At 44.7% G+C, this 13,187-nt stretch overlaps 1 protein-coding gene across 1 annotated transcript in view; it reads right to left on the reverse strand.

Annotated features, from left to right (window-relative positions):
• Positions 1-12,772, reverse strand: part of PSAP (prosaposin) — a 33,819-nt gene extending 21,047 nt beyond the window's left edge. The window contains exon 1 of the mRNA XM_059397668.1: positions 12,657-12,772. Coding sequence (XP_059253651.1) covers positions 12,657-12,696 — 40 coding nt within the window. The 5' untranslated portion in view covers positions 12,697-12,772. The remainder of the gene's footprint in view (positions 1-12,656) is intronic.
• Between the last annotated feature and the right edge of the window lie 415 nt (positions 12,773-13,187).

Raw genomic sequence — 13,187 nt, forward strand, 5'->3', positions numbered from 1 at the left:
GCTCAATAGAGCTCCGTTGTGTTTTAGGTGTGATGACTTCTTGCAAAACAAACAAAAAACCCTAAACCTTGAGCTTAGAAAATGGGACATCTAAGGTAACTGACCTACAGTCTAACTTAAATGTTTTTCAAATGTGGAATACTGAAAAAAAGAGAAACAAACAACAACAACAACAACAAACAACCAGGATCAGCCTCCAAGTCCCACCCAAATAAATGACCTTCAGCCAATCACTGTCCTGAGCTTGTTCTTCATCTGTGAGTAAAATGAAGATGCCGCTACTGGGATCACTGGAATGTTGTGGAGAATCAAGATGACAGCATTATCCATTTCAACTGCCCGGATATTACATCTCTCAGCCATCCCGCCTTTACCAGCATCTCTCCAGCATTTTCATTTAGCCACACATCTCAACTCCCCTACCACATTGGCTTTGAAATCAGACAGTCAAGGACTCAGACTATAGCTTACCAAATCTAATCAGGAGACCTTACAACTTCAGTCTTCCCATCTGCAAAATGAGCCTATTACTAGTACTCCTAGAAGTTTATAAAAAGTAACCAGTATTTGTAAAACACAGGGCAGGGCTACCGAAGTCAAGTGCTATCATCATCATCGTCGTCACCACCACCTGTAGTAGCAATAGCAGAACTTTCTCTGATTCACTTCCTTGCCCAAAATAGGCACTCCCACAAACAGCAGAAACCAGGCTGTTGTGTTTGTTTACTCTGCGCTTCATCAAATACTTAACTGGCAATACAAAGACCTAAAGAGTTAAAACCCCACATCCGCAGAAGCTGCTGGTTAGTCACACAGAGGGAAACACAGGCTCCACTGTTGGAGGCCCAGGAGTCGCCACCGTGTACACAGATGCTAAACAAGAGGTTTGCCTGAGCAAGAATGAGAGGTGCCCAGTAAGGCACTGGAGGTACCGCAGATGAAATGCTCTCAGTAATTCATGACGCTGTGGCTATGAGCTTCTTTGCCTCCGATCGGGATATAGTTGCCATAGCTCATTTTTCCTGGAGACCACCTTTTTTTAGAAAAGCACCCTCAAAACCTCTGCCTTTCTGGAAGGATAAGATGGCTATATTACAAAATGATGGATGCCCTGAGTGCTGGGGGCAGACTGGCCTGCCTGAACCCTTCTGCTCTGCTAGCTACTAAAGCCAAGGCCGGGACAATTACTTATGCTACAATTATCTGCAAAATATAGGAAAAAAAGAGTGTCCCTTTCTCAGGAATTCTGTGCAAATCAATGAGAAAGACAAGAAAGCCAGGACAGACTGCCTGGTACCCACAACGCTGTTAATGGTGGGACCTAACTGTGAATGATGGACGTGAGGGGAAGAACCCCCAATGGAAGGCATTCATGTTCTGGTTTTTACATCGTGGTACAAATTTTACACCGTGGTACAATTTTTTCCCATGTTACCTTCAAAGTCAGAAAAAAGTTAAACCTTACCAACCAGTTTCGGGGAACAATTATTACTGCCCAATACGGCAGAGACTAAAACCGTATCCCATCAGGTTAATGAGGCTGACACTATCAGGAGACTTAAAGCTTGTTTTTCAGAGACCTGTTTCTCCCTAATCAGCTGTTGTTTCCTTCCAGACCCCACTCACAAACACACTAGCTGTCCCTGCAGAGGCCTGGGCTGAGGTCACTAATAAGATTCCAGCCTATGAACAAGCAAGGCCCTGCATTCCTCACCCGAGATAGGACCCCAAGACCCCAACCAGTTTATACAAGCCCTCAGAGCATGCACACAGCCCCTCCCTCTCCTTAAGATGATGATGTCAGGACACCAATTTTGCCTCATTTTAATGTTACCTCCCCACCCCAAAATGAACCCGGAACAGGTTACATACGCCGGCTCAGTGCATGCACATGCTCCACCTTTCCCCATGAACAGTCCTGGTTCCCCACCCCTCCCTTTTCATCAATATACATATGTAATCTCAACCCCTATGATTAAAGACTTGTTCTCTCCCCCTTCAGGGAGGAGGATCTGAGGCTTGCCCTTGGTCTCCTTGTTTGGCTGGCTCTCAAATAAACCCTTCCCTTGCAGCAGACCTGATTGTCCAAGAGACTGGCTTTGTTGCACACCCAACAGAGGAACTTGGGTTTGTCACGAGACCACAAGCTGTTCCCCATATCCATTCTCCACTCCTTTCACAAGAGCAGATTTGCAGATTTTTTCAGCTACACACATGACTGCCAAGATTTTTAAAAAACTACATTTCCCAGTCTCCCTTGTAGCAGGGTCTGGTCAGGAAACCACATTCTGGCCCTGAAAGACAAGTGTGACCTCTGCATCTTTAGCACTCATGAAGAATGGGGCTAGACAGACCTCAAGGTAGCAGTCTCTCAGCACTTCTGGAAATAGAACCACACTAGTCCTGTACTGTCCAGCTCCTGAACTTCCTATGGAAACATAGAGACGGTTCTATTATATTTAAGCCATTACTATCCTAGATCTCTGTTGTCTGCAGTCAGACCTAAGACTGACTAACTACCAGCTTCATCATCTACCTCATTCACCAGAAGAGTCCCCAGACAACAAGGCTTACCTCCACTGAGGATATTTAAAAGCCTACATACACAACTTAATCACTGAAGGTTTTCAAAAACTCTCAGAATGAAGGGAGCAACCTTTCCAAAAAGATGTATCTTATGCTCCACTTGTTAAAACAATCAGTCTTCTTATTTTAGCTATTGTTTTTCCTTGTAAATATCTTAGATAACATATGCTAAATACTTTTCAGAGTCTAGTTACCAAAAAGACAATAACAAAATACAAGCAGCTTCGCAGCACCAAGGATCAGGGCAGACATTCCACAGGGCAACGGACCTGCCACCTGGGTAACAGACCACCATGGCAACAGGCAGGCTGCTAGGAGACCAAGAGAGGCTGACCCTGGGTGCGGCAGCATTGACCTCAGACTCCCTGCACTCAGACATTTCTCAGAACTCATGCACTCAGGTCCCGAAGGAGATAAAACAACACACTCAACACTGACTGCCCCATCCAAACACTGGCCTTTACGGCAAAGAGCACCTGTCTCTTCGACCCTGCTTTAGGAAGCATTCTGCAGAGCAGAACAAAAACACTGCCCATTTCACCATTCAAAACAGCATGTTTGCTCCAAGGCAGCCTGCCTTGATCTGAAGGAAAAAAAGTCCAAAGATCCCTCTTATTACAAAAGAAATCTGTAGTGAGCTCACCTGGCTGACATCCCATCACCTCTGGCCCCAATAAGCTATTAGCTCTGTTATCTAAGACACAGGTTCTTCCCTGTTTCTCCTCTCCCTCAATTTTCCCCTCCTCTTGCTCAATTTTTCTCACAGGCAAGATCATACCAGGACAAAAAACTGACGGACACCTGGGTGGCTCAGTCGGTTGAGCATCTGCCTTTGGATCAGGTGATGATCCCAGGGTCCTGGGATTGAGTCCCACATCAGGACTTCTCCCTCTCTCTGCCACTCTCTCTGCCTGCAGCCTTCCCTGCTCCTGCGTGCTCTCTTGCTCTGACAAATAAATAAAATCTTTAATAAATAAATAAAGACAAAAAAAGATCTATATGGAGAAGGTAAGACAATGGTCAGGTAAATCAGCTTGTGCAATCAGAACTGAAACATGAGGGACAAGAAAGCAATCCTCATTGCTTGCAAAAGAGTGATGCAATGTGGCATAATTAATTTTGGGAAATTCCTGTCTAGTTCATTCAAGAGCACTTCAATCCAATATAAACTACCAGCAAAGCTCTTCTTCCGAGTGTCAGCGTGTCAGGTGACGATCACAGATGAACTTCACTCAGCTTAGAGAAGACTGCTGCCACAACTGGACCATGAAGAAATGAGCCCCTGGCCAGACTGTCCAGAGTGCAGTCAGGTGACAGGTCCTGGCCCTGGCCCAGCTGCTGCAAGGAGTCCATGCAGTCAGCCAGAAGCCGCCATGGGCTCTACCCCATCCCTGCTAACAGGCGGTGGTCTCAGCATACTTGCAGAAGGCAATAATATGCAAAAAAAAGGATCTCATGCAAACCCCACTAGTAACTAATATGGAAGTTCAGTGCTCTGGGCCTGTCCCAGAGGGTCATTAAAAGTTTCAGATACATGTAAATGTGTCAACTACATATGTCGCTTTGACTCACCCTAGTCAGTTAACAGGAATACAGCCCTTTATGTGAAATGCCACAATCTAAACTTCAGACCACGGCAAAGACTAGAACAGGATATTAGGAGGCGCCCGCATTCTGATTCCATTGCTCTCACCTCAGAGCTGGGTGAGGATTACATCAATGTGAAGCAAAAAGCACTCAGAACAGTACTAGGTACACAAACTCTCAAGTAAGTGGTGATTATGTTGCCTGTCGCTCCTACAAAGCAGCTATTACCACTGGTTCTCAAAGTGTGGTCCAAAGAACCCTCAAGGTCCCAGAGATTCCTTCAGGGTGTCGATGAGGCCAAAATTCTCATAATAGTAACACCAAAGCGTTAGCTGCCTTTTTCACTCATTCACTCCCACGGATGCAGTGGAGTTTTTCCAGAGGCTCATGGTACTGACACAGCAGAGAATCTACCCAGGTGTTAGAAAAGCCGCAAAAATGTCAAACAAGCCATTCTTCTCAATATGCCTGTGTTTAAGAAAAGTTATTTTCACTCAAATTATAGTATGTTAACATGTTTACCATTTCTAAAAGATTATATTTTAAATTGTGAGTTTAACTGGTAAGAGTAAGTATCAATAGCTAGGGCCCACATAAACCAAAGCTCTCTGGGGTCCCTCAACTCATAAGTACATAGGAATGCAGAGACTAAAAATCTACAGAGCTACTACATACAAAAAGCCAATTTCTGGAACCCAACAGAAGGAAAATAACTTCTCAAATTATAGCTGGTTCCCCTTTCAGATTTACCACAAATCACAGCCACCAGAGTATTTAAGTTCTGTTAGGCTCCTAGGTCTCTACTGCGTACAATAAACCCTCTCCAACAGATGTGCGGGTCCCTCTCATCTGGATGTAAATTACTATAATGGTCAACACTTCACCTGGCCTCAAAGTTGCCGCTGATTTGTCAATCCCAAGACACCAACTCTTTTTTTTTTTTTTTTAAGATTTTTTATTTATTCATTTAACAGAGATCACAAATAAGCAGAGAGGCAGGCAGAGAGAGGGGGGAAGCAGGCTCACTGCCGAACAGAGAGCCCGATGCGGGACTCGATCCCAGGACCCTGGGATCATGACCCAAGCAGAAGACAGAGGCTTTAACCCACTGAGTCACCCAGGCGCCCCGAAGACATCAACTCTTAATGTGACTTTCAGCAAATAAAAGAAAATGCTTTTTTTATTTGTGATAAAGACTTGGCACTATCCACCCTGAAGTTTCAGGCACAGTAACCTTGCTGGGCTGAAGGCCACTCGGCAGCACCTCACAGCACCATTCAGCAACACTGAGCGCCTACTATGGGCCGAGCAGTCACACATGCTGCAGGGAGACCACCACAAACACACACAGCACAAAATGCCAGGTAGTGGGGAGTGCTACAAAGACAAATGAAGCAAAGTCAAAGGAAGAACAAGACTACGGCAGATGGCATGGCCACTTAAGAACAGTGCGAAATTCTGGTAAGGCAGCAAGTGAGCAGACAACTGAGTGGAGGGAAGAATCCAAAGGGATCACCTCAGGAGGAAAATGTTCCAGACAGATGGAACACAGAATGCAAAGACTCTGAGCAACAACAGGGCGCCAGAGGTTGGACATGGGAGGAAGAGGGAGAACAGCCCTGAAAGGCAGCTAAAAGCCAGATAACATGCAACCCCACAAGACAAACCTTGGGTTTTAATCCTTGTGAGCTAGGAGGCCATGTGACCCTCTGGTAGCAATGCCTACACTTAGAGGACAGCATTCCATCGCCCTGGTAAAAGGAGCTTTTTTTTCTTTACTGTAGTGTCATCACAAAGACTGGCCAAAAGAACTTTCTACAGTATCTCCCTTCAATCTAATTTACAAAATTTCCCTTAAAGTAAATAATTTCTTTTCAAAAGGAGTTATCTGTCCAAATATAGCCAGGATTCATTTTTAAAATTTAGAAGTGTCTTTAGGATTCATTTCGGTTTTTCTGAAAAAGAAAGGTTCAATGAGGTTAACTAAATTGATAAATGCATACAATGAAATCCTCTGCAACTTCTTTCAAGAGCTGGGAAGTAGGAGGAGTTGAAGACTGGACAACTAAATACAATGTGGTACTCTGAGCTGGATCCTGGAACAGAAACGTGAGATCAGTGGGAACACTGGTAAAGGCCTCATCAAGTCTGCAGCACAGTTAACAACACTGTTCCGAAGTCCACTCCTTAATTTTGGCAAACAGACAGTGGATATGTAACATGTTAACAGCAGAGGAAGCTGGGTGAAGCATACAGGAATTCACCATACTATCTTTTTAATTTTTCTGTAAATCTAAAAATTATTCCAAAACTTAAAAGCTAGGTCTATCCATACTAGCATGAAATGGCCTCTAAGGCATAAATGAAAGAAGAATGCACACCTATTTACTCAAAGTATTCAATGTCTGACAACATCAAAGGTTACTGATTAACTATATACCTACATATCATGGGAATACAAACCCCCAAAACATTCAAGACAGGAATTTGGCAATTCCTAGTTAAAGCAGAATATGTATTCTCTACAGCTCAGCAATTCCCATTCTTAGGTATATCCCCTAGAAAAATGTCTGTTCATGTGCACAAGAACATTTATAGAAGCGGGGCGCCTGGGTGGCTCAGTGGGTTAAAGCCTCTGCCTTCAGCTCAGGTCCTGATCTCGGGGTCCTGGAATCGGGCCCCTCATCAGACTCTCTGCTCAGCAGGGAGCCTGCTTCCTCCTCTCTCTCTCTGCCTGTCTCCCTGCCTACTTGTAATGTCAAATAAATAAATAAAATCTTTAAAAAAAAATTTACAGACGCAGTTTGAGAAAAAAACAAAACTAGAAATAATCTAAATGCCTAGCAACAATGTCATAAATGAAATACTATACTACAATGAAAATGAAAGAGGTACATGTTATTGACACCGATGAACCTCATTAGCCAAAAGAAAAAAATTAACCCAAGAATACACACAATATTTGCATAATGTTTAAAACAACACAATACCACCCATACTGTTGAAGGTCACACTTCCATGTTTGAGAGAATAAAGGCCTGCAGGGGAATGATCAACAGCAAGCCCAGGGGATGGTTATTTACAACGGGAGGAGGGGCTTTTTAGGTCCCATTTCTTAACCCAGTATTGCATACACCAGTGCTCATTGCAATTATCCTCCCACTTTTTTTTGGAGGTCTACGATGTTCCACATGTGAAAAAAGACCAAGCCAGTGTAATATGCCATCATCTGTAATTTAAAAAAAAAAAAGAGAAGAGGGAAATCCCACACACTGTCAATTATATGTTGCTCTGGAAGGCTCCCATAGGACCTGGTACCAGGCTGTCTCAGAAAGGTCGGGGGGTGGGGGCAGTTATGACTGCCTGGGTGGCCCAGTTGGTTAAGCAACTGCCTTCATCTCAGGTTATGATCCTGGAGTCCTGGGTTCCAGTCCCACATTGGGCTCTCTACTCAGAAGGGAGTCTGCTTCTCCCACTGACCTCTCTCCTCTCATGCTTTCTCTCTCTCCCTCTCAAATAAATAAAATCTTCAAAAAAGAAAAAAAAAATGTCTGGGGGACAGTGGTGGGAAGGAAACACACTTTTGCCCTAATTTTTACACTTTTGGACTTATTCACGGTGGGGGCAGCCATTATCTCAACAGTTCACCCCCATTTCTGGATGGGGACCAGATGAGGGGACTTAAATAGCTACACGGTTAGACAGATCTAGAATAAGAATACTCAGATTACCCTGACATGGCCCTGATCCGCTGGGCTTCTGATAAAGGCTGATGTAGTTCTAAAACCAGTCTGGCTAACTCGAGTACAGACTCGCACCCCCTCCTAACTGCGGACCGCCTCTCCTGGTTGACTTTCCTGACCCAGTAATTATATACAGCACACATATTTGTAAGGAATTTAATGGTTTTATTAAATTCAAGACCTTTGAAATGAATGAAGCCAAGGGATATCAAAAAATCAACGGCAGAGGAGAGTCGCTTGTACAGGGACAACAAGGACAATGACAAACAAGACGCGGTTTACTCGCGGGTCAGCAGCCAATCTTACAGTACCTATTACCTATGCCCTTCTATACAGCAAAATACTAAAGCCTCATAGCAACCTTATCAGATTGGAATAATCAGTAACCCTATTTTGCAGATGAGAAAGGACAGTGTAACTTGGCCAGGGCATACAGCTATCAGCAACATGGTAAAATTCTTTTCAGTTTCCTCTCAATCCCACTATAATTACAAACTGCAGAAGAAAACATGAAGTTTAGATTATTTTTCAGCACTCAAATTATTACCCAAGGACATAATTCTGGTTATTTTCTGAACTTCACAGAACAACAACAAAAAGTAAAGTAACTAGTACTTCTACAACAACCACATTCTTCATCCCAATCACTGCATTTTTCAACATTATTTTAAAATTATTTGGCATTTTTCAATATTATTTTAAAATTATTTGGTGGGGGGGTGAGGCAGGGTAATATAATTAGTATTCTTTTCTGGCGATTTAAAGAAAATCCAGTCCTTCCTCGTAGCAGAACCAAACAGGAGCCAGAAAGCAGGGCTCTGAGCCTGGCATCCAGTAATCTAGACCGCTCATGCTAGAAGATGGTCTTCAAAAGCTGTGGCACACACTTGCCCACGTGACATGGTCTTGGCTCAGAGAGCTTCCCATGCCTTATTAGGCACTTTCCCCAGCCAGCGGCACCCTGTCCTTCCTCCCTCTTCCCCATCTATTCAAGCCGCAGCCTGGCCATTCCAGTTTCACAAACCAAGAAAATGGAGGAACAACTTCTCCTTCCCCTGATCTAGAAAAATCCAGAACACTCAACTCAATATACTTCCACCGTAGAACCACTCACAGAGTCTTGGATTCAACTTGTCAAATGCAATTAAAGCACCTACCAAATCCTTGACTGGTTAATACAAATAAACCCTTCATGAATTACATTAATGCTTTCAGAATAAAACTGGTTACTGGGGCGCCTGGGTGCCTCAGTTGTTAATCAGCTGCCTTTGGCTCAGGTCAAGATCCCAGGGCCCTGGGATCAAGCCCTGCATCAGGCTCCCTGCTTGGCGGGAAGCCTGCTTCTCCCTCTCCTACTCCCTGTGTGTTCCCCCTCTTGCTGTCACGCTGCCTCTCAAATAAATAAATAAAAACCTTAAAAAAAAAAAGAAAGAAAGAAAGAAAGAAAACTGATTACAGAATGAAAATTGAGAAATGGTATTTATCCAAAACTTCTGTCAAGTGAGAACTGAAGTTTTGCTGCTTTTCAGTAGGCTGCACCATTAAATCCATACATTGAATCATCGTAAAAATAAGCTATCCAATGAATATATATGTATATATAACACATTCTAACATCCCGAGAGAGTCTACCTGCCTCAGGGTTGGGCACACACCGGCCACTCGGTTAGCCACCACACAAGTGACAGTAACAGGGCACCTAAGCTCCCATGAGCACATACCACATCCCAGGCTTCACACATATCACCTCGTTAACACTGGCCCTGCCTTTTTCCACAAGAGAAGTCACCCAACAGTATGCCATTACCATAGGATTCCATTTGCAGAAAGTTACATCTGCGGTGCTGGAAGTTAATAAAGTGGTTTCCTTTGGGGCAAGTGTAACAGGGTAGTGAATGGGTGGGGCACAGGGGCTTCTGGACGCTGTTAATGCTCTCTATTCCTTGGCCTGGGGGCAGCTTACAGCGGTGATCTTCACTCTGTATTAATTCATCAAATTGTACATTTAAAGTGTGCATATTGTTGGTATATAAATTACATACCACACATACTACATACCAACATACTAAGCTAAGTGTAAAAGCTAAGTGCTGTAAGAGTTTGTAAATGCTAAGTGTTGACGGAAGACTAGGAAAAGAGCAAGCACTGTCAGAGGCATCCTGGGTTCTGATCCTGACCTCCCAGTAAATGTCTTGTGATTTGGGAGAGTCATTTCTGGGGGCACATCAGCAGCATCTTCATTCCTCCTGAAGAGGTTAGATTAGATGCTCTCCAATTTTCTCAGTATACCATTACTTTCTTTAACAGGTAGGCACCACAGGATGAATAAAAGGTAGGCACCACAGGATGAATAAAGGTAGGCACCACAGGATGAATAAAAACAAAAACTCAAAACCTAGTGTCTCTATAATCATCAGGACATCATCAAAATTGCCAAGGGGGCACCTGGATGGCTCAATCAGTTAAGCAGCTGCCTTCAGCTCAGGTTGTGATTCCAGGGTCCTGGGATAGAGGCCCCTCATCGGGCTCCTTGCTCAGCAGAGAGCCTACTTCTCCCTCTGCCTGCCCCTCACTGCTTGTGCTTGCTCTTTCTCTCCACCCCCGTGTCAAATAAATAAATAAAATCTTTAGATAAAATAATAATTAAAACACACACACACGAAAGCCTCTCCAGGTTCAGGATAACATTCTGTGCTATAGTAGTATCAAGAAGCAATGGCAAGTTCAAAACACCTCTGAGAGCAGAGGATGGCTGCGGTCACTATGCACCTTCACTAACAAACTCAGTATCATTAGAAACTCATAACCTTGGGATAAACCCCAAGGCCGGGCAGCAAGTTTAGAACAAGGCGTACAATTTTAACATACTCTCATTTACTCAAGTGTTCAGGGAAGGAAGAGGGTCTCTTGGTTAACCAAATACTCTGGTTAACCATATTCCCAAGTATACCAGCAAAGGATTATACACTTCAAAAGAAACAAGTCCCCTTCCGGGTAATTTGAATGATTCAGAATTCCTAAGGGTCTTGTGAGGAGTGACTCACTGCCAGTAGGAACAACTGTTTGATACAGAACAAAAAACTGTTCTCAACCAGTCCAGAATAAATTCAGAGACTAGTATTAGTTTATTCTACAGACTATGAAACAGCTAGTATTAACCCCAGTGAGAAATACTTACTTCACTGACTATAAAATCGAAAATCCTTATAAACAGATCACCTTTCACAGCTTACAAGTAAAACAAGTTTAAGAGCGTGGTTTAGGGACACCTGGATGGCTCAGTTGGTTAAGCATCTGCCTTCGGCTCAGGGCATGATCCCAGGGTCCTGGGATCGAATTTCGCATCAGGAATCCCTGCTCAGCCAGGAGCCTGCATCTCCCTCTGCTTGGGCTCTCTCTCTGACAAATAAATAAAATCTTAAAAAAAAAAAAAAAAAAAAAAGTGTGGTTTACCGTCAAGACACATTCTTGGGAGGTGCTCTAACATCAGAAAAACATTCTTAAATCTATTTCATCTGTAAGTAGCCTTTATCTTTGGTTTTCCATTGATTCCACCATCCACTTTATTACGGTTTATCAAAATCTTAATAGCTGCATGGCAGAATGGAAGCTAGCCCCTAATTATAGTTAGCCAGAGAAACAGAACATGAGGTTGGCCCTAAAGATCGGGTTTATTTCCTCTCTGTAAGCTGTAACACCTGGGGGAGAAAAAACAAAAAACAAAAATCCCAGCCTTGGAATCCTCTCCCTACAAAAATTAAAATCTGGCCCCACGACTATAAAACGATAGAAGTTTGGTAAGTACTCAACCTCACTCACTTTCCTTTACCATGATGATTTAAAAGAGCTTAAGATGTGAAAGAATGATTTTGGGGCACAGTAACTGAGAAAGGTCAAGAGTAACATGGGGAATGCACAACGGATCCTTCTAATTCCAGGAGGGCAATGAGCCGGTTCCCGAGTGTTGCCTTCACAGCCTGCAATGATTTTAATAACCATCAGTACTATTTCAGGGCCACAAATCAGTGTAAGAATACTCCTGTGCACAGCTTCTCACGTGCTTACATTTTCCCCCAAGATAAAGGCCGCTGCTAAAACGGGCCAGCGGCTGCGCAAGACCTTTTAAAGGAGATGAAACGTGAACTGCATTGCCAAAGCACCCACACAAAAGGCCGTATCATCTTCAAGATATAAGATCAAGAGTGAATATAGGTAAAGATAAACATCAACAGATGACATACTTATGCGCTTCTTGCAATTTCAACATTCTTAAAAACTAGGACAACTGAGGCCAAGGACTAAAATGTGTCCCGCTGGAAGGGGCTCTAGGCCATCTGGATCACGTGCGCCCAGCCCAAGCACAGAACAGGTGCAGGAGGGGTCACCATACAGGCCCACCCCCCGTAGCTGTGGGGAGGCCCCGGGCGGCACCAACTCGGTCCCTGAAGGAGATGCTACTCCAGTCCCACCCTCCTAGCCCACTCGCCATGACCCCAGCCCTGAGCAGCCGGCCTGGGGCACTCTAGACAGCCAGGCACCCCGCCTCCTCCCACAGCCCCTCCGCCGCCCGGCAGGTATCGGTGCTGCGCATGCGCCTGCGCACTGAGAGCCCCCTCGTCAACCTCTACCGGGAGCGAGGCGGCGAGGCCCCGGACGGTCTGCTCCGGGTCGGGTGGGCCGCGTTCTACGCGGAACCCCTTCCCTAGACGCGGGCTGGGGGGGGGGGGTCTTAGGGCTTACCCGCGCCCAAAAGGCTGGCCAGGAGAAGGAGACTGTACATGGTGACGCCCGACTCCGCAGTCTGCAATGCAGAGCGTCAGCTGATCATCTGCGGCTATAAACCTGCCCCGCCCCGAAGCCGTGCACCACGCATGCGCAAGCTCCGCCCCGGCCGGGCAGGCCTGAGCTCTCCCCGCAGCCTGACTCAGCGACGCGCAGTGCGCCTGCGCGACTGGAGGCGGAGCGCTGGGAGAAGGACGGGACGGGGGATGGGAGAGGACGGGGGATGGGAGAGGACGGGAGGGGGAAAAGCTTGGGGTGGAAGGAGGAAGGTCGTCCAAAAAGAAGGCTAGTAATTGAAGAGGTCAACATTAGAGATTTTAATATGCATAAATATCTTTTTTTTGTATAAATATCTTTGAAGCCTCACATTTTTTCTATGAGCTACCCTTTTCTGTTACAGAAATTATATAGAAATGATATTCTGTTATTATTTCTGTTCCGTTTTTCAGGTGAGAAGCCAAGCTCAGAAAGGTTAACGACTTTAAGTTC

This window comes from Mustela nigripes, chromosome 4 (genome assembly GCF_022355385.1).
Source record: "Mustela nigripes isolate SB6536 chromosome 4, MUSNIG.SB6536, whole genome shotgun sequence".
Lineage (NCBI taxonomy): Eukaryota > Metazoa > Chordata > Mammalia > Carnivora > Mustelidae > Mustela > Mustela nigripes.